The 21,414-nt window shown below is 43.4% G+C and overlaps 1 protein-coding gene and 1 pseudogene across 2 annotated transcripts; both read right to left on the reverse strand.

Moving 5' to 3' along the window:
* On the reverse strand, positions 1 to 3,386 carry LOC119353250 (sorting and assembly machinery component 50 homolog A-like). 2 transcript variants are annotated; one of them, XM_037619844.1, is made up of 5 exons: positions 3,285 to 3,386; positions 2,108 to 2,707; positions 1,064 to 1,546; positions 379 to 891; positions 1 to 271 (listed from the first exon to the last, which is right to left on the reverse strand). In XM_037619844.1, exons 2-5 carry the CDS (start codon positions 2,573 to 2,575, stop codon positions 188 to 190), a joined length of 1,548 nt encoding a protein of 515 aa, XP_037475741.1. In that variant the 5' UTR covers positions 2,576 to 2,707; positions 3,285 to 3,386; the 3' UTR covers positions 1 to 187. The 2 variants fall into 2 exon arrangements, with proteins under 2 accessions (XP_037475741.1, XP_037475742.1); XM_037619845.1 differs by having other exon boundaries at positions 2,108 to 2,702; positions 3,285 to 3,370.
* LOC119357595 overlaps positions 2,758 to 21,414 on the reverse strand; it is a 27,972-nt pseudogene continuing 9,315 nt past the window's right edge.

The following is a 21,414-nucleotide window of genomic DNA, read 5'->3' on the forward strand; positions in this document are numbered from 1 at the left end:
TGCAAAAACGCCGAACAGCACGTAAGATATTCCAGGCTCCTTCGGTGCCCAAAACAAGGCTGAAAACACAAATACGCTTGTCCAGCAAGTACTCGTCGAGAAAGATAAGAACACAAAGGGGGAGCGAAGCGGTCGGCGAGGCAAAAGGGATGCCACGTGGAGTGTAGGATAGATACGTGGCAGGTCTCTACGAGGGCGAGGAGAAGCTGAACTGAATTCCCGTCTTTCCACTGTCGTGCTGAGATTGCTTCAGAATGTAGCAGTAGTTCACCTGAAACAAATGCAGTAAAACAAGTTCGTTAGTCAGGAGGCAGGCAGGCACACCACATGATCTGTAATCTGGTGCAAAGGAAATCGAAGAGGACTATCGAAACATACCTCGACCCGGAACAGTTTAGTCGGCAAAATAATGCCAACTCCAGCACTACTCCTAAACGAACGACGGAATTCATCAAGCGAGAAGTTTTTGTACTGGCCCTCCGACAGTTTCACAAGATTCCCAGCAGTGAGAAACGCATGACCATGTATTCCAGCATCTCTAAACACCTTCAGAGGCAGATCAAAGGAAAGGTCCGCAAAGGCAGAAACTGCAAGATCGCCACCCAAGTAATCCCTCCATGGAACAGCAGCAGAACCATCTTCCGACTCGCCGGGGACAAGCCTCCGTGCTTCTGTCGGGCCAACCCCTCTTGTTCTGAAACCGAGCAAGGATGATATTCCACCCAGGCTGCAAACTGGAGAAGAGTGACCTCCCAGGTTAAATCTATCAGTCACAGGTGTAGACGAATTCATAAATCCTCTTGCCAGTGGTAAAACAACACCAGCTCCTACACCAACATTGAGAGCAGCGTTCCAGAATCCAAAAGGCAAGGCACCACGAACATCAAACTCCTGAAGCAAAGTCAAAATCACCATATTGTAATAAGATAATAATAATGAGAATGGATGTGACGCGTATACTTCTCCATTATTGTGAGGAACCATAAAAGGGAAAAGAGAAATAATAAATAGATTGGTGCTAAAGAAATCGTGAAAAGGGGGACAGAAAAGGCTGAAAACAGACCTGGCGAAAAAAATTCAATCCTTTGTTATCCCAAAGACCACCAACTTGAGAGGATGAGAGAAATGCATATCCTTTTGTTGGCCTGATATGTGAATCCCTTTGATCAATCTTGTATGTGTATTTCAATGCAGATAGAAGGTTATGCCCTAACTGCCTTCTGATGGACGCTGACGCGAGGCGTGACGGATCAGTCAAGGTACGCCATGTAAGGTTGTAAGATAAATCGTGGTGCCTGGTTGAAAGCAAACCAAATGAAAGACCAAGTAGACGCTCCTTGTATGATGAGAACTTCATCCAATCTTGTGACAACAATGAAGCCCGAGCCATCAAGGGTGTTGGTATTGATTTAAATCTTGGCAGCGAGACTCCTACGCCAACCTCTGTTGTTTGGTCCCAACCATATGCAACTGAAGCATCCCAGATGTCTGCATAGCCAGCCAAATTCTTCCACTTAACAGCCCCTTCCAGTGACCATGCTTTTGCCTACAAACGTAATGAATACACACTCATGCATCAGATGTGATAACCTCTGAAATAGTAGTGCAGATTGCCATGCAGTAAAAACAACAGTGTTTTTTTTTCCTGCCCTTATGATGCCGACAATATAGGTTCGGTAACATCATGACCTATAAAGTTATATTTGTACTAAAGTATTTGTATTCAGTATAGGGTAAAGGTAATTACCAAGTATACTTCTCAACAGAACAATTATTTTAACAAAACTCATGACAATGCGTTCACTTATTTTTAACAAAACACATACATCCAAACTATATTTTGATTAGAGCACAATGAAACATACACTGAACCTTAGTAAATGCAGCTTTTTGTTCCGTACTTAAAAAGTAACTGTTAGAAACGTTGAAACATTAGTATTATTTTCTGAGCTAGTTGAAACTTGAAAACATCGGTAGAATGTGCTCAAGATCAAACAAACAAGGTAATCTATAGTTGTGAAAGTTGCATGTTGAACACCGATAACTGAACTCATAGCTTGATCATCCAGTGCAATCACCAACAAATCGAACCAAGTGGAGAGCGCACCTCGGGCTTGGAGAAGACGCCGGCGTTGCCGCTAATGGGGATGGCGGGCTCGACGACCTCAATGATGACGTTGGTGGTGCCGGGCAGCTCGGGCGGGCCGGCATCGAGCGTGATGTTGACGGCCTCGAACACGTCGAGCCCGCGGAGCCGCGCGCTGGCATCGGCCGCGGCGCTCAGCAGGTCCTGCACGGTGGTGGTGGAGCGGAGGAGGTCGGCAACCTCCGCCTCGATGAGCTCCTCACGCGTCTTGGCGTTGCCCCTGATGATGATGTCGTGGACGCGGATCCCCACCAGGTCCGAGGAGAGCCTCCGGAACACGGACTGCACCTTCTCCCGCTCGAGGGCCGCGGCCGCCCGCTCGTCCAGCTCCTCCTCCTCCTCCTCCTCGTACTCCTCCTCGGCGATTTCTCCATCGGCGCCAGCCCAGGGCTCAGGCACGCGGTTTTGAACGGCGGCGGGGTCGGCCATGGCTGGGGTTTGGGGGAAGAGGAGAGAACCTTCCGAGCTTTCTCTTGTTTTTTCAGATGCGGCCTTTCGTGCTTACCAAGCTCACGACAAGCGTGGTGGGCTGTCTGGCCGGAACCCCAATATTTACCTAACCTAACAGCAAGCAGTAGAAACAGGAAACAACAAGCATTCATCATTCATGATCAACAGCAGCATGACATGACACATGAGTAGCAAGCAACAGCAGCAACACAAGCATTCAAGAGCAGGATGACGTTCAGCTAGCAAAAAGAAGCACCTAAAATGAAGCAGAAAGCAGTACTCCCTCCATTCCAAAATATAGTGCGCTCGCGCTTCCCGAGGTCCAATTTTAACTATAAATTTAACCAACGAGACCAACTACGGCAGGAGAAAAAATTTATATAATTGAAAACTTCTTTCGAATACGAATTCACTGATGTAATTTATGCTCCCGCCGCAATCGGTCTTGCTAGTTAAATTTACGGTCAAAGTTGAAACACGGAAATAGAGGAAGCACTATATTATGAAATGAAGAGAGTACTACACTAGTACACTACTAGTACAATCTACAGGCATTCAAAGAGCAGCAGCCAGCACTAGCAAGCAGCCAAGGACAGCGTCCAGGAGCTTAATGGAAGAAATCAAATCTGAATAAAACAGATCAAGAAGTTGAGGAGAGGCTGCTGCTTCAGGGATTGGAGAGGGCTACCTGCCGTCAGGAGAAGAGGGTATTGCCTCCTGTTGTGGGGGTAGTGGTCGCCGGTCGATTCCAAGCGTCCCCGGCGGCGGCGTTCCAGGAGGTGGCAGCTCGATCTGGGAACCGGATCCTCTACCAGGGGTGCCGTGCCTTCTTACGACCCCAGAAAATAATATGGGCCTTTAGTGGTTTAGCCCAGGAAACTACTAAAGGCCCATATCAACAGCCCAGCGGCTTGCCTGATGCCCTTTAAAAAAAAGTACCCATAAAAAAATTTAACAACATAAGAACATCTACAGCCACGTTGGGCAAATTCAGCCTCTCAAACGCCCGCGTACACTGACCCATCATGCCTTAAATAATGCAATCCACACCCACACACCTCACTTATCATATCTCAAATCCATACCTCCAAAACAATAAAGCTGTGCATCAAGGGCCATCCCTCCCCGCTAGACACGTCATCAAGCACGATGATAGCGATTGGGTGAGAGAGAGCTGAGAGAGAGGGGGAAAAGGACTCCTCCCACGCGCCCGACTCTTCCCATGCCCTGTGCGCCCAATCCTCTCGTCCCTCACGAACCCTAGCCGGCTCCATGCTCCTCCTCCTCCATCCTCCCGCGCTAGTCACCCCCACCCCACTCTCCCGCATCTCGTCTACCTCGAGATCTGAGGTGCGCGCGCGCGGAGGCGTGCTTCCCCGGCAGAGGGCGATGGCGGCCGCGCTTGATTCAATATGCAGGAGAGAGAGAGAGAGAGAAGATGAGAAGAAGAAGAAGAAGAAGAAGAAGAAGAAGAAGAAGGAGAGGAGGGAGAAAGAGAGAGGCCTCCAGGTGGTGCTCCCGTGCCTACTCCCCACACATGTCGCCGACATCTCTTCCCCGAGCTCTGCCCTCTTTGTGCACGGCGGTCGATGCAGCGTCGCACCGCCGGCGCCGTCCCCTCTCCTCCCTTGGTCTCTGGGACGTCCTGCTGCCGTCTCCACCCCATCGCAGCCTCTGTCCATTGGGCTGGGCCCTCCCTTCGTCTGAGGTATGAGCATCTGGGTAGTTTGTTTTTCATACGGCGCATCATCAGTTTTCAGTTGTTAAATCAATCGACCCCACCAGGTTAGGAAGGGTTGGGGACCTTCGTGATTTTTGTGTGTGTCACCGCTCTATTTATTTAGATCCACCATCATGGCAGCGTATTGTGTGCTTTTCCGTACATGGTTAAATATGAGCTATTCAAGTTAAATATGGGACTGATCAACATAAAAGGTCTACAACTTGGTTCAAACCTAAACTCAAATACAAACCTTACCTGGATGAGATGCCAAGCAGATTTTGAGAAAACCGGTGCCATGCCCTCGACCAATCTGAAATCAACTAATTTTCACGCAAGTGCATACCTGATGCGGGCTTGTTGCTAGCGTACTATGGTCATTAAGCAGCAAGACAATGCTAGTGTGCTACAGTCTACACCAGATCAAATATTAACTAACACATTTAGTTAACAAGGAAAGCAGATGTAATACCACAAAAAAGAGTTTAAGAAAGAAAACATACCCAGAACAAGGTGGCCCTTTCTCTTGAACAATCTTTATTAGCCCAACTGACTCTTCCGTCAAATTATATATATTCTTAGTTTGTTATTCTGTAAAATTCAAGTCAAGCAAACAGGGCGTTGCATTACATAAAATCTACCTGTGGAAATTCCCTATTTTTTACGAACAGTTACCGGATGATGAATTTTAGATAAGAGTCGGGACCAAGTTGAGATATCTCCAGCCTTTCTGATTTCACTATATTCAAATACCTGCTCCATATTACAATGTTAGCCAAATTGGTACAGAGAATCAACAGATCAAATTATCTAGGGGGGAGAACACTAGAATCAAGACACTCCAATGTCGACATTCCGAATGTAATACACAAATTAGTTGCATCATTCTCAAAACAGATATAGCTTTGCTGCCTAGCACATACCAGGCAGCAACACACAACAATTGATTCTGCAATGGCAAAACTGCATTGTTATACTTGTAGGCTGTAGCTGCCTGGACCAGGATTTAAGTGCGGAATGCATTGCACTCTGAACACATTCCATGACTGATACCTTGGCACAAGGCATATTTTTTAATGACAGATAGGAAATGACAGGTTTAAGAACAATACCAGGGTTCATGCAACACATATACCCTCTTGGGTTAAAATTATCTACTTCAAGATCTTCGTCCCAAAGAAATATATACTTGTACATCGAGACGACAGCAGGATGGAGGAACCTTTTAGCAAACCACCTAAAAGATACTCCACCCGTCCCATAATATAAGAGCGTTTTGACACTATTATATTATGGGACGGAGGGAGTAGATGTCATCTCGAAGTTAAATGATACCAGATCAATACAAATTATAGATAGTCAAGGTCTGACTCTTAGTTCAGTGCAAGGGTAAAAAGAGGTCGTGCCATTCTGTCTAATTAGAAGCAGTGATGTGTATCACACTTTTGCTCCATGGTAGATCATTCCACTCATTGACCTTCCCATCGTAGTGGAACAATATAGCTGTAAAGTTATCTACAAGAAACTGAGCATTCAAGAGTTCATGATAATTGTATGGACAAATTACTGCTGAAAGAAGTAGTAAACGAAGTACCTTCTTCATAAAGGCATCTACACTTTTCTTCTGATTGATACCAGCAGGGATAGCAATCAAGCACATGTCTTTCTGGTTAGACTCCTGCTGAGACAAAACACTAGCATAGCATTAAATACTGCATATGGTCTTGTACTCAGGAAGGTGGGAGTAGCTAAAGGCTGTTAAGTTCGGCAAACTGAAACCAATAAAAATATTGTACTGAAACTAACAATCTTCGGTAGAATAGCTCAACTGACCCGTGATAGCACACATCTTGTCAGCCATAATGGCTCGAGCTCCATGTCGAGGCTCCACTATACATGAGGCAAAAACCCGACACTAGCAGTAGAAACAACTCTGTGTGACACCTTGACGGTAGCTCTCCCAGTCCCAGATACCTTAACAGCAGCCCTGCCAGACTCCTGAAATGTACAATTAATGGAGCCACAGTCAACACCTCAGCAACAAATTACTCTCTGCTTCAAGACTACCGCAGCAAACTAACCAAATTGATCCTTTTGATGGAGTCAAATACTATGGCATATTTTTTTCCTCATCTACATACTTTTACAGATTGGTTTTTTGCCTTTTGTGGCATCTTTCGTTTCATCTGTTAAGATAGCCACAATCAGTGACTTAAACCTCTAACATCTTGAGTCAAGATTCCTTCTTAAAGTGAAAATTTTCATTTATTCTGCTGCTGCAATGATTGGCCATCTATATATTTGGCTCTGGCTTACAGGTGGCATTTCTTTTCCCTTTTCTGTAGGATAGAACTTTTCACTGTAAGCTGCTAACTTAGCAGTAATCTACTATTCAATTTACATGTTATGACTACAGATAACAAGGTTTGTATTTTCTACTCAGGTGGTTGGATATTAGTTACGAAGGTTGTCCCTGGATTTTTGCTCTATCGAGGACTGCATGAGCTTGGTCAATATGCATTCTCTGGAAATTCTATGGGCGCCAGCCATAAAGAAGGAATTCCTGATGTATCCTGTGGCATTCTTATTCAGGTAGGTCCAATCTTCCATCCTTTATTTTATGTTTCTTCTATTGTTTAGTTTTCTTGATAACCAGTTATAGTATTGGTCTTACACATGCATTCTTATTCTTTGTTTGTGAGGACAAACATTTCTATGCTCGCTTCTGTAGGTACTAAATATAACCAGATGAACTGTTTTTGCAAATGACCAAGTGCTAATTACACGAGGTCAAAGATTAAGCTGAGTCCGATCTATTTTCCTGTCAATATAGTTTGAAGGTAAATCGTTTTACAATCATCCCGTTAAAACTTGACCAGACAACATGCATGGTGGTTTGTAGTTTGTTGACATAAATGTCAAACAATTTATATCTGCATAATTCTAGAAGTGCTCTCTTACAATAATCCTCGGTACAAGTTGTATCAGACTAGAAGTATAATGTTGGATGAATTGTTTTAATTAATTAGTGACTGTTTTTGCATGAGATGATCATTAACTTTAGTTATGTATGTGAAATATGCATAAAGAATTTTTTTTGTGTTGTGCCCATGTCCCATGCATATATGATTTCCTTTTGCTACGTATGTATTCATGTATACACCGCATCCATTTGGCTGAGTTGCTTGCCTTTCTTACTTCTACAAATAAAGTCGTTTCATATTGGAATTATGAAAAATGATTTCTATTTTCTTTGAAGACCAAGGAATCATATTTTATTTATTTTCTAGAAAAGATCAGCATGCTAATTTTTCCTTAATCTTATCCAGAATTTGTTATTGCCATCAGAAGGTGTACTTGACCATGCAGGATACAAGGTGTCACGATGATTTGATGAGGTAAGGTAATCGTTGAGTCATGTTGTCAAATGCTAATGGATGGAATTTCTAATGTATGGCTGGAACAACAAGTCGGTGATGATATCGCGACGTCTTATTTGAGAACTGTACACATGGTTTGCCACTCTGGACCTTGTGAAGATTATGTATGTTCTTTGTTTAAGACTAATTGTACACATTCATGTTGCAAATATTTTTTCGGTTTCTGTTTTCAAGGGTATAGTAATGCAGAAATGGCTGAATTTTACAAACTGTAGTACTTCTTGTGAGCAAGCATTCAGTTCAAAAGCTGCCTAACATGCTGGTAACTTGCTAAATTAGGCATATAATATTATAATTTAGTTTCATCTGAGAACTTCTCTTTAAGACAATGGCAGTGAACATTTGTTTCCGATAATGACAGTGGATATCGTATATTTTGATCTCTATAAATGAACTATTGTGGTGTTGTTCACCTATCAATGTGCCATGTTTTCTATCTAAGAATATGCCACATTTGTTAAATAACCCAGCTCATTAAAGTGATGGACAACTAAATACTTTTTATAGAAATTAAATAATATATAGGCAATCAAACAACCTTCCCTTTCAAAAAAAAAGCCAAGCAAACATCTGGGTAACTTCCTGGCGCGGCGGAGCGCCCTTGCCCACTAGTACATATTATGAACCCTCAACTCATACAATTTTGAAGAAAGCATGAACTGGATATATAATGCATTGACATTCTTCAAAGTATGGTATATTTAGTTGGAAAGAATGAAATTTTGTCAAGGAAGAAATGGCCTTAAATCCCTTATGATAAGCATGCTGTTGATCCGGGTGCAACTCATATGCACCAGCGTACTTGGCTGTAGCATGTTTTGTTAGATCCATTCTTAAGAAAATGCATTATTCTTGAAAGGTGGCACGCTCACTGCAGCTTGACCACGTCATCCCTGCCAATGCCGATTAGCTCAGCGTTGGTGGCGGCAGGCTCCTGGACCACCTCAAGCAGGCGCCTGCTGCGTCGGCAGACATGTGAGGTATGCTCTTTGGTACCAGCTCTCCATTCTCGACATCCGGCTGTGTCTGTTCCTCATATTGTCTCCAAATACCGGTGCGAAAAGGCTTTCTTCTAGATCTGCTCTTATGGTTCTCCAAATACAATACATTCAATGATATTGTAGTTTTTGTGGGCTTGTTCTTTATAAGAAATAATTGTACACATAGCACTATAGTTAGAAGCAGGTCTACGAAGGCATGGCTTCAAAATTCCATACATGTTTTGTTCCTTTTCCTTTCCATATCTATGGTTTTCATACTAATTTATGTTTTCCCCTCAAGGGAGGACATGTGTATTTGAGAGAGTTATGGAAAAGAGGGGGCTGGACTAAGAGGAAGGAGTGGAATCACATGATGTGCATTGCATTTCTGTCTGTGTGCAATCCAGTTATATACTGATAAGGCTTTATACAATAATAAGCTCCCTATCTGTTGAACGTTACAATTAGTATAGAGGCACAAGTCATTTTTGACAATTGAAGATCAAACAAACAATACTGCAGAATTATGCCAATATATAAGTTTTTGATGTACATTGAACTTGTCGGTTTTACTGTCACCTTTCATTTTGGAGACATAGCTAACTATTTTCTCCACTATTTGGCATCTTCCCGTGTTCATCTTGACAGTCTGGTTTTTTATGCTCTTGTTTTCTATTTTCAGGGGCAAATTATATTTCAATGATACAAATGGCTGATGTTAGTTTTGGTATATGTGGTTAAGAAGTTTGTCAAGTAGTGATGGCCTTAGATTTGTTATGGGGCAGTTTTTTTAGTAGATCGCTTCTTGCGCACAAGCACTGGAACCATCGGTCTATGACATACATGATTCTCTATAACTTCTACTAGAATGATTTCTTTGTGTTAATGCTCTTCTGGTGCGTATTCCCTCGTCTGTCTGTTTCTCATATGATGTAAGCTAAGTATATATGTGTTACCTTTGTTACTTGTCACCTACAATTTGACTATCCAAATGTATGAATATACAGAAGCATCATCCCGCACTCCCTTTTGGCCTTTTTGGACCTCTTGTAATGTACGCTGGTCTAATTAAGTTCTTAATGAATTGATTTAGGCATACTACATATTATGTAACTCTTGTGCTCATAGATTAGAGTACTGCTTTCTATTCCATTATCTGCACATCAGTTCCCACAGTAGTGGTTGATATTCTAGAGGACTTACTCATAATAGTCATAATACCCTTCTTTATTGTCTGAGACTATTGAGGCAAAGCTTCAAAATGAGGGCTACAACATGACACTCTTCTGAAACATAATGGTAGATACCTTGTAACAAAGCCTTGTCCTTTCCTGTGTACTTTTCTTCACATATAATATCAGTACGATGGACATTTGGAGTATGGGATTCTTGATACGTCACCATTTGACAAAAAGAATTAGAATATGTGATATCGACAATGTAAGCCTTTTAATATTTAGCACTTACATATTTGTTTTCTCACTAATATTTGAATGCATGTACCTTTGCGTTATGCAGGTTCACCTGATTATTTGAGTTAACCTGATTATTGTCACAAGCTGTGTCAGATGTTCTACGAGATAGTCCGGTGGTCCTGTTTAGTTCTGTTTCATGTAGCAGCTGTCTTCTTTGTTAGTAATGTTCCATGTTTCTGTCTACATGTACGTTCATTAATTTTCTGATTTGAACCCCCTTAATTAGTAAGGTGAGCTCACAAGCTTGGGTCCTAAACCACAAGAACTCGAGAAAGTCATCATACATTCCTTCTGCAGGACACTAGCAAGGATAAAAGTACCCGTGGTGGTTTCTCTGTTCTTAGGAGACATGCTGAAGATTGTCTTCCTCCGATGGTTAGCATTGAAAGCATTTTTTGACTCCACTTGATGTCTACAAAATTTCTAGCTTATTGAATGGTATGGTTACTTGCAAGACATGTCGCAGAATCCACATAGAACCGGGTGGCATTTTCCTCACATTTCATGGTGATTTTAATTTGAGCATTCAGCTTGAATACCCTTTAAACTTTTTGTCGTTGTGCTCTTATTGTTTTGGTGTAGCACTTCATGTCATAATTGAATGTTGAATTCTTACCACTACAGAAACTTCAGCATATACTGATTCATTAGATAATGAGTATGTGTGAGCTCTCTTTGTCTTTTTGGTTGAACGCTGATTTCTTACCACTGCAGAAACTTGCAACATATACTGATTCATCATTAGATAATGAGTATGTGTGAACTCTCTCTGTCTTTCTGGTTCTACCTCATGCCTTCCAGTGTTTTGTGTTTCATATGCCCTAATCTCCTTGCATTTAAGCATCATTTATTTAGCTCTTCCGAAATTTGTCGTGAAAGTAAGTGGAATGGGCGCTTTCAATCTGGCACCACCCAGATTCCTCTCAAGAGGTGCCACCAGGTGGCGCCCCAACCCCTAGTACTCATGCAACTACGTCGATGCATACACATCGTCCGACTACTCCATCACCACTAACTAACATGCCATTAAACTATCAAAATTTGGCATGTTTGGCTATGGTGGAGATCATCCACGACTAACCTTGCCCTTCCTGGCATCCTTGCCATCCTTCTCGCGGAAGTACCGGTCGAAGCCGCGGTAGGGATCAAGCCAGATCTACTCGTCGCGGAGCTGTCCTCCTTCGGTGGCAGCCCGACCATGGCACGGACCGCCCGATTCTGCTCTCGGGCGAGGGCACGTGTGTTCCTCCGCTGTCGTGTCTTCACAATGCAAGTGCGGATGGCTTCCTCCTCTGCGGCTGCCCGCACCGTCGCATCAGCCGCCTCCGCCGCCGCCATTTTCGCCGCGATACGGGTCTCGATGGCCCTTATCCTCTCCATCCCACAGCGGGCTGCCTGTTCCTGGTGGGACTCATAGTCTGCTCGACTGATGATGGGGAGAGAATGGAGGGGAGAGGAATGTGAAGTGGCTAAGGTTTGGTTCGGCGAGCAGATGGAGATGAATATATGTATGTTTGGGTGGGCCAGAGTGGGCAAACCTTAAAAGTACAGATATTTTTGGCAAACCTTAAAAGCATTGCTGAGCAACTAACCAAAAGGGCAACTCTTTAATATATGGTGAGGGGCAAAACCTCTTGTCAAGATTGTCATAAACTCAACTAGATAAGTACCGCTGACACTTGCCTAGTCAGAGATTATTGTGAAGCTTTGATGCTCACAATTGTAGTAAACAGAAGTAGTAGCACTACAAAACTATATTGTGGGGACGTTTCTATTGGGGATCGTCGCAGAAATTAAAAAATTTCTACGCATCACCAAGATCAATTTATGGAGAGACTAGCAACGAGAGAGAGGGGAGTGTATCTTCATACCCTTTAAGATCGCGACACGGAAGCGTTACAAGAACGCGGATGAGGGAGTGTACTCGCAGCGATTCAGATCGCGATTGATTCCGATCTAAGCGCCGAACAACGGCGCCTCCGCGTTCAACACACGTACAGCCTGGGGACATCTCCTCCTTCTTGATCCAACAAGGGGAAAAGGAGAAGTTGGGGAAGAACTCTGGCAGCACGACGGCGTGGTGGTGGAGCTTGCAGTTCTCCAGCAGGGCTTCGCCAAGCTCAACGGAGGAGGAGGGGGTGTTGGAGAGGGGGAGGGCTGCGCCTTGGATGTGGTGCTACTGCCCTCTCTCCACCCCTCTATTTATAGGGCGAAGGGGGGCGGCCCCTCTAGATGAGATCTAGAGGGGGCGACAACCAAGGGGAGGGGGCTTGCCCCCCAAGCCAAGGGGGTGCCCCTTTTAGGGTTCCCCCCAACCCTAGGCGCATGGGCCCAGCCCACTTAGGAGTTGTCTTTATTTATTGTATGACCTGTGTGTCATTGAACAACGCCATGTAATTACTTTACTTTATTGCTAACCGTTAGCTGTAGTAGTAGAAGTAATAGTTGGCGAGACAACTTCATGAAGACACGATGATGGAGATCATGGTGTCATGCCGGTGACGATGATGATCATGGAGCCCCGAAGATGGAGATCAAAAGGAGCTATATGATATTGGCCATATCATGTCACTATTTGATTGCATGTGATGTTTATACATCTTATTTGCTTAGAACGACGGTAGTAAATAAGATGATCCCTCATTAAAATTTCAAGAAAGTGTTCCCCCTAACTGTGCACCGTTGCGAAAGTTCGTCGTTTCGAAGCATCACGTGATGATCGGGTGTGATAGATTCTTACGTTCGAATACAACGGGTGTTGACGAGCCTAGCATGTACAGACATGGCCTCGGAACACATGCAAAACACTTAGGTTGACTTGACGAGCCTAGCATGTATAGACATGGCCTCGGAACACAAGAGACCGAAAGGTTGAGCATGAGTCGTATGGTAGATGTGATCAACATGAAGATGTTCACCGCTGTTGACTAGTCCGTCTCACGTGATGATCGGACACGGCCTAGTTGACTTGGATCATGTAATCACTTAAATGACTAGAGGGATGTCTATCTGAGTGGGAGTTCATAAGATGAACTTAATTATCCTGAACATAGTCAAAAGGTCTTCGCAAATTATATCGTGGCTCGCGCTTCAGTTCTACTGTTTAGATATGTTCCTAGAGAAAATTTAGTTGAAAATTGATAGTAGCAATTATGCGGACTAGGTCCGTAAACTGAGGATTGTCCTCATTGCTTCATAGAAGACTTATGTCCTTAATGCACCGCTCAGTGTGCTGAACCTCGAACGTCGTCTGTGGATGTTGCGAACATCTGACATACACATTTTGATAACTACGTGATAGTTCAGTTAAACGGTTTAGAGTTGAGGTACCGAAGACGTTTTGAAACGTCGCGAAACATATGAGATGTTTCGAGGGCTGAAATTGGGATTTCAGGCTCGTGCCCACGTCAAGAGGTATAAGACCTCCGACGATTTTCTTAGCCTGCAAACTAAGGGAGAAAAGCTCAATTGTTGAGCTTGTGCTCAGATTGTCTGAGTACAACAATCATTTGAATCGAGTGGGAGTTGATCTTCCAGATGAGATAGTGATGTTTCTCCGAATTCATTACCACCAAGCTGCTAGAGCTTCGTGATGAACTATCAGGGACATATATGATGATCCTTGAGATATTCGCGATGTTTGACACCACAAAAGTAGAAATCAAGAAGGAGCATCAATTGTTGATGGTTGGTGAAACCACTAGTTTCAAGAAGGGCAAAAGGGATACTTCATGAAACGGCAAATCAGCTGCTGCTCTAGTGAAGAAACCCAAGGTTGAACCGAAACCCGAGACTAAGTGCTTCTGTAATAAGGGGAACAACCACTGGAGCAGAATTACCCTAGATACTTGGTAGATGAGAAGGCTGGCAAGGTCGATAGAAGTATATTGGATATACATTGTGTTAATGTGTACTTTACTAGTACTCCTAGTAGCACCATGGTATTAGATACCGGTTCGGTTGCTAAATGTTAGTAAACTCGAAATAAAAGGCTGTGGAGTAAACGGAGACTAGCTAAAGGTGAGCTGGCAATATGTGTTGGAAGTTTTTCCAAGCTTGATGTGATCAAGCATCGCACGCTCCCTCTACCATCAAGATTGGTGTTTGCGTTGAGCATAGACATGATTGGATTATGTCTATCGCAATACGGTTATTCATTTAAGGAGAATAATGGTTACTCTGTTTATTTGAATAATACCTTCAATGGTCTTGCACCTAAAATGAATGGTTTATTGAATCTCGATCGTAGTGATACACATGTTCATGCCAAAAGATATAAGATAGTAATGATAGTACCACCTACTTGTGGCACTGCCACGTAAGTCATATCGGTATAAAACGCATGAAGAAGCTCCATGTCGATGGATCTTTGGGCTCACTCGTTTTTGAAAAAATTGAGACATGCGAACCATGTCTATTGGTGTATATGCATGAAGAAACTCAATGCAAATGGACCGTTTGGACTCACTTGAGACATGCAAATCATACCACATGGGCAAGATGACTGAAAGCCTCGTTTTCAGTAAAATGGAACTAGAAAGCAACTTGTTGGAAGTAATATATTTTGATGTGTGCAGTCCAATGAGTGCTGAGGCGTGTAGTGGATATCATTATGTTCTTACTTCACAAATGATTTGAGTAGATGTTGAGTATATTTACTTGATGAATCATGAGTCTGAATTATTGAAAGGTTCAAGTAATTTCAAGGTGAAGTTGAAAGATCGTCGTGATAAGAGGATAAAATATCTATGATATGATCATATAGATGAATATCTGAATTACGAGTTTGGCACAGAATTAAGATATTGTGGAAATTGTTTCACAACTAATACAGCCTGGAACACCATAGTGTGATGGTGTGTCCGAACTGCACCCTATTGGATATGATGCATACCATGATGTCTCTTATCGAATTACCACAATAGTTTATGGGCTAGGCATTAGAGACAACCACATTCACTTTAAATAGGGCACCACGTAATTCCAATAAGATGACACCATATGAACTATGATTTAGAGAAACCTAAGCTATCATTTCTTAAAAGTTTGAGGCTGCGACGCTTATGTGAAAAAGTTTCAGGCCGATAAGCTCGAACCCAAAGCGGATAAATACATCTTCATAGGACACCCAAAACAGTTGGGTATACCTCCTGTCTCAGATCCGAAAGCAATAAGGGATTGTTTCTAGAATCGGGTCCTTTCTTGAGGAAAAGTTTCTCTCAAAAGAATTGAGTGGGAGGATGGTGGAGACTTGATGAGGTTATTGAACCGTCTCTTCAACTGGTGTGTGGCAGGGCACATGAAGTTGTTCCTGCGGCACCTACACCAATTGAAGTGGAAGCTTATGATAGTGATCATGAAACTTCAGATCAAGTCACTAACAAACCCCGTGGGATGACAAGGATGCGTACTACTTCAGAGTGGTACGTAATCCTGTCTTGGAAGTCATGTTGCTAGACAACAATGAACCTACGAGCTATGGAGAAGCGATGGTGGGCCCGGATTCCGATAAATGGCTCGAGGCCATAAAATTCGAGAGAGGATCCATGTATAAAAACAAAGTGTAGACTTTGGAAGAACTACTTGATGGTTGTAAGGCTGTTAGGTACATATGGATTTTAAAAGAAAGACGGACAATGATGGTAAGTATCACCATTAAGAAAGCTCGACTTGTCGTTAAGATGTTTCCCGACAAGTTCAAGGAGTTGACTACGATGAGACTTTCTCACTCGTAGCGATGCTAAGAGTCTGTTGGAATTATATTAGCATTATTTATGAAATCTTGCAGATAGGATGTCAAACATTGTTTCCTCGACGATTTTCTTGAGGAAAGGTTGTATGTGATACAACCGGAAGGTTTTGTCAATCCTGAAAGATGCTAATAAGTATGCAAAGCTCCAGCAATCCTTCTAAGGACTGGAGTAAGCATCTCGGAGTTGGAATGTATGCTTTGATGAGATGATCAAAGATTTTGGGTGTATACAAAGTTTATGAGAAACTTGTATTTCCAAAGAAGTGAGTGGGAGCACTATAGAATTTCTGATGAATGTATGTTGTTGACATATTGTTGATCAGAAATGATGTAGGATTTCTGGAAAGCATATAGGGTTATTTGAAAGTGTTTTTCAATGGAAAGCCTGTATTAAGCTACTTGAACATTGAGCATCAAGATCTATGAGGATAGATCAAAAACGCTAAATGGTACTTTCAAATGAGCACATACCTTGACATGATCTTGAAGGTGTTCAAGATGGATCAGTCAAGGAAGGAGTTCTTGCCTGAGTTGTAAGGTATGAAGTTAAGACTTAAAGCTCGACCACGGCAAAAGAAAGAGGAAGGACGAAGGTCGTCCCCTATGCTTTTGTCATAGGCTCTATACGGTATGCCATGCTGAGTACCACACCTGATGTGTGCCTTCCCACATATCTGGCAAGAGGGTACAAAGGTAATCTAGGAGTAGATCACCAGATAGCGGTCTAAATTTAAGGATATGTTTCTCGGGTATGGAGGTGATAAAGAGTTCGACATAAAGAGTTACGTCGATGCAAGCTTTAACACCTATCCGAATGACTCTGAGTAGCAAACCGGATACGTATAGTGGAGCAACCATTTAGAATAGCTCCAAGTAGAACAATTATTTGAAATGGCTCCAAATGTAGTGTAGTAGTTGCATCTACAAGATGACATAGAAATTTGCGAAGTACATACGGATCTGAATGTTGCAGAGCCGTTGACTGAAACCTCTCTCACAAGCATAACATGATCAAACCGAGAACTCTTTGGGTGTTGGTCACATGGGGATGTGACCTTGAGTGTTAATCACATATCGATGTGAACTGAATTATTGACTCTAGTGCAAGTGGGAGACTGTTGGAAATATGCCCTAGAGGCAATAATAAATTGGTTATTATTATATTTCCTTGTTCATGATAATCGTTTATTATCCATGCTAGAATTGTATTGATAGGAAACTCAGATACATGTGTGGATACATAGACAATACCATGTCCCTAGTAAGCCTCTAGTTGACTAGCTCGTTGATCAATAGATGGTTACGGTTTCCTGACCATGGACGTTGGATGTCATTGATAACGGGATCACATCATTAGGAGAATGATGTGATGGACAAGACCCAATCCGAAGGCTAGCACAAAGATCGTGTAGTTCGTATGCTAAAACTTTTCTAAATGTCAAGTATCATTTCCTTAGACCATGAGATTGTGCAACTCCCGGATACCGTAGGAATACTTTGGGTGTGCCAAACGTCACAACATAACTGGGTGGCTATAAAGGTGCATTATGGGTATCTCCGAAAGTGTCTGTTGGGTTGACACGAATCAAGACTGGGATTTATCACTCCGTGTGACGGAGAGGTATCTCTGGGCCCACTCGGTAGGACATCATCATAATGTGCACAATGTGATCAAGGAGTTGATCACGGGATGATGTGTTACAGAACGAGTAAAGAGACTTGCCGGTAACGAGATTGAACAAGGTATCGGGATACTGACGATCGAACCTCGGGCAAGTACAATACCGCTAGACAAAGGGAATTGTATACGGGATTGATCGAATCCTCGACATCGTGGTTCATCCGATGAGATCATCGTGGAACATGTGGGAATCAACATGGGTATCCAGACCCCACTGTTGGTTATTGACCGGAGAACGTCTCGGTCATGTCTGCATGGTTCCCGAACCCGTAGGGTCTACACACTTAAGGTTCGATGACGCTAGGGTTATAAAGGAAGTTTGTATGTGGTTACCGAATGTTGTTCGGAGTCCCGGATGAGATCCAGGACGTCATGAGGAGTTCCGGAATGGTCCGGAGGTAAAGATTTATATATGGAAAGTCCTGTTTTGGTCACCGGAAAAGTTTTGGGTTTTATGGGTAACGTACCGGGACCACCGGGAGGGTCCCGGGGGTCCACCAAGTGGGGCCACAAGCCTCGGAGGGCTGCATGGGCCAAGTGTGGGAGGGGACCAGCCCCAGGTGGGCTGGTGCGCCCCCCACCAAGGCCCAAGGCGCCTCCAAGAGGGAAGGGGGGCAAACCCTAGGGCAGATGGGCCCTAAGGCCCGCCCCAGGTGCGCCTCCCCCTCTCCCCCTTGTGGCCGCCACCCAGATGGGATCTGGGGGCTGCCGCCACCCCTAGGGAGGGAACCCTAGGTGGGGGCGCAACCCCTCCCCTTCCCCTATATATACTTGAGGTTTGGGCTGCCCAAGACACATGAGTTCCTCTCCCTCTTGGCGCAGCCGTACCTCTCTCCCTCCTCGTCTCTCGTAGTGCTTGGCGAAGCCCTGCTGGAGTCCCGCGCTCCTCCACCACCACCACGCCGGCGTGCTGCTACTGGATGGAGTCTTCCTCAACCTCTCCCTCTCTCCTTGCTGGATCAAGGCATGGGAGACGTCGTCGGGCTGTACGTGTGTTGAACACGGAGGTGCCGTCCGTTCGGCACTAGGATCATCGGTGATTTGGATCACGACGAGTACGACTCCATCAACCCCGTTCACTTGAACGCTTCCGCTTAGCGATCTACAAGGGTATGTAGATGCACTCTCCTTCCCCTCGTTGCTGGTTTCTCCATAGATAGATCTTGGTGACACATAGGAAAATTTTGAATTTCTGCTACGTTCCCCTACAGGTGGACCCCCGAAACCCCTTTGGTGGTCCCGGTACAATACCGATAAACCCCCGAACACTTCCGGTGACCGTATGATGACTTCCCATATATAAATCTTCACCTCCGGACCATTCCGGAACTCCTCGTGATGTCCGGGATCTCATCTGGGACTTCGAACAACATTCAGTAACTGCATACTATTTTCCATAACAACTCTAGCGTCACCGAACCTTAAGTGTGTAGACCCTACGGGTTCGGGAATCATGCAGACATGACCGAGACATCTCTCCGGCCAATAACCAACAGCGGGATCTGGATACCCATGTTGGCTCGCACATGTTCCACGATGATCTCATCGGATGAACCACGATGTCGGGGATTCAATCAATCCCGTACACAATTCCCTTTGTCTGCCGGTATGATACTTGCCCGAGATTCGATCGTCGGTATCCCTATACCTTGTTCAATCTCGTTACCGGAAAGTCTCTTTACTTGTTCCATAACACATCATCCTGTAATCAACTCCTTGGTCACATTGAGCTCATTATGATAATGTCTTACCGAGTGGGCCCAGAGATACCTCTCCGTCACACGGAGTGACAAATCCCAGTCTCGATTCGTGCCAACTCAACAGACACTTTCGAAGATACCTGTAGTGTGCCTTTATAGCCACCCAGTTACGTTGTGACGTTTGGCACACCCAAAGCATTCCTACGGTATCCGGGAGTTGCACAATCTCATGGTCTAAGGAAATGATACTTGACATTAGAAAAGCTTTACCAGACGAACTATACGATTTTGTGCTATGCTTAGGATTGGGTCTTGTCCATCACATCATTCTCCTAATGATGTGATCACGTTATCAACTACATCTAATGTCCATGGTCAGGAAACCATAACCATCTATTGATCAACGAGCTAGTCAACTAGAGGCTCACTAGGGACATGTTGTGGTATATGTATTCGATTTCCGGATAACACAATTATAACATGAACAATAGACAATTATCATGAACAAGGAAATATAGTAATAACCATTTTATTATTGCCTCTAGTGCATATTTCCAACAGTTTCATGGACATTGTTGATCTCATTTTGCATGACCCTCTCAAGTATTTCGTGCTGCTACATAGACGACTCCTCTTCAAGTTGATTCTCAAAGGAGGACAACAAAGTCCAACGAAAATACTGGTCATAGGTTCAAGCAATCACATTGTGTTTTACTTTCTCCGTTTTAAAATAAGTGTCTTAAGCTTGATACAATTTTGTACTATAGTTAGTACAAACTTGAGACACTTATTTTTGAACGAAGAAAATAGAAAAATGTGACGACATCAAGATTATATATATATATATATATATATATATATATATATATATATATATATATATATATATATATATATATATATAGCACGGCTTTCCTACCATCACTAGCAGCAGAGGGTGCTATCGGAACCCTCCATTTGCATCAAGATTCGAACTTTTAGTTGGATAAGGTTCTGAATTATTGCATTATTGGAGTTCGCATTTACAAAAGAGGAAAGCATGTGGAGAAGCTTTACTGGGCTATGGACGAAAATGGCAAGCTATAGTCTGAAATGACAGATTTATAAGTGGAATGAGGGCAATTGCTTTCCAGCATTGTTCAACTAGCATGCCCTATTTAGAGAAGGCCTATGCTTTAGGTTTTGTTGCTTAGCTAGCAGCGAAAGGTTCCATACATCTCGGTCTATTTTTAGTAAGTTTTACTCCCAAATGGTTCGGCACCTTTTGCATTACATTAACGCATCAGCCGTCGGATGTTTGCAAACGTTCCTTCTATTACGGGCAGTAAACTCTGCCATAATCTAGGTGCATTACATTACGTGAACACTAGGAGTTTGAGCCTGAAAGCAATCATCTAATGCAACCAACAATGATATCTCTAATAAATCTGGCGCATTTTGGACAAGCAAACCAGCCAACACACCATGGTTTCGACTAGTTTCTTTGTTCATTTAGTATGAAAAGTTCAAGCAGTACAACCACATGTGATGGAACCCAACGTGTTGGTAGTTAACATGCATTGATTCAATCCGTTTGTTGTACGCATCGCCATGTAATAAATTTGACCGGTGGGAGGTTATTGTGCTACGTAACGCGTTATAAAACTTCCTCTCTATACATCTAGCTTACATGTTTCACGCAAAGTTTCAGTACCTTCAGTGGAAGTGTTTGGCGCTGGCTGTAGCTGCCTCGTGATGCACCAAGCCAAGTAAATATTCTATTTACTGTGATCCATGATCGCTTACTCTCTTTCTACACGTCTGGATGTAAGCTTCCCTTTAAACACATGCAGGAATGGTGACGGTAGCCAACGGTGGCATATGGACCCTAACTGCATGTACATCTGTTTCCATTTCGTTGTTAGCAATAGAGAAATGTGGAGATAATGTGTGCTTAGCTATAGACAAACGTGTAAAGGAGCGCTGACAAAATACCCAGACAACCTACAATCCCAGGATTCCAGGAAGTAGGTCACATGCCATTTAGTTTGACATTCGGTACACATGTGTAGTCACAAGTCTCTACCATTT

Source organism: Triticum dicoccoides, chromosome 2A, assembly GCF_002162155.2.
Source record: "Triticum dicoccoides isolate Atlit2015 ecotype Zavitan chromosome 2A, WEW_v2.0, whole genome shotgun sequence".
In the NCBI taxonomy this organism is placed as follows: Eukaryota; Viridiplantae; Streptophyta; class Magnoliopsida; order Poales; family Poaceae; genus Triticum; species Triticum dicoccoides.

Coding starts and splice junctions, on each gene's coding strand:
- LOC119353250 (XM_037619844.1), bottom strand. CDS start 2,575: ATGGCCGACCCCGCCGCCGTTCAAAACCGCGTGCCTGAGCCCTGGGCT. Junction 1,547..2,107: donor GCGTCTTCTCCAAGCCCGAG/GTGCGCTCTCCA, acceptor TTACGTTTGTAG/GCAAAAGCATGGTCACTGGA. Junction 272..378: donor CTAAACTGTTCCGGGTCGAG/GTATGTTTCGAT, acceptor CATTTGTTTCAG/GTGAACTACTGCTACATTCT.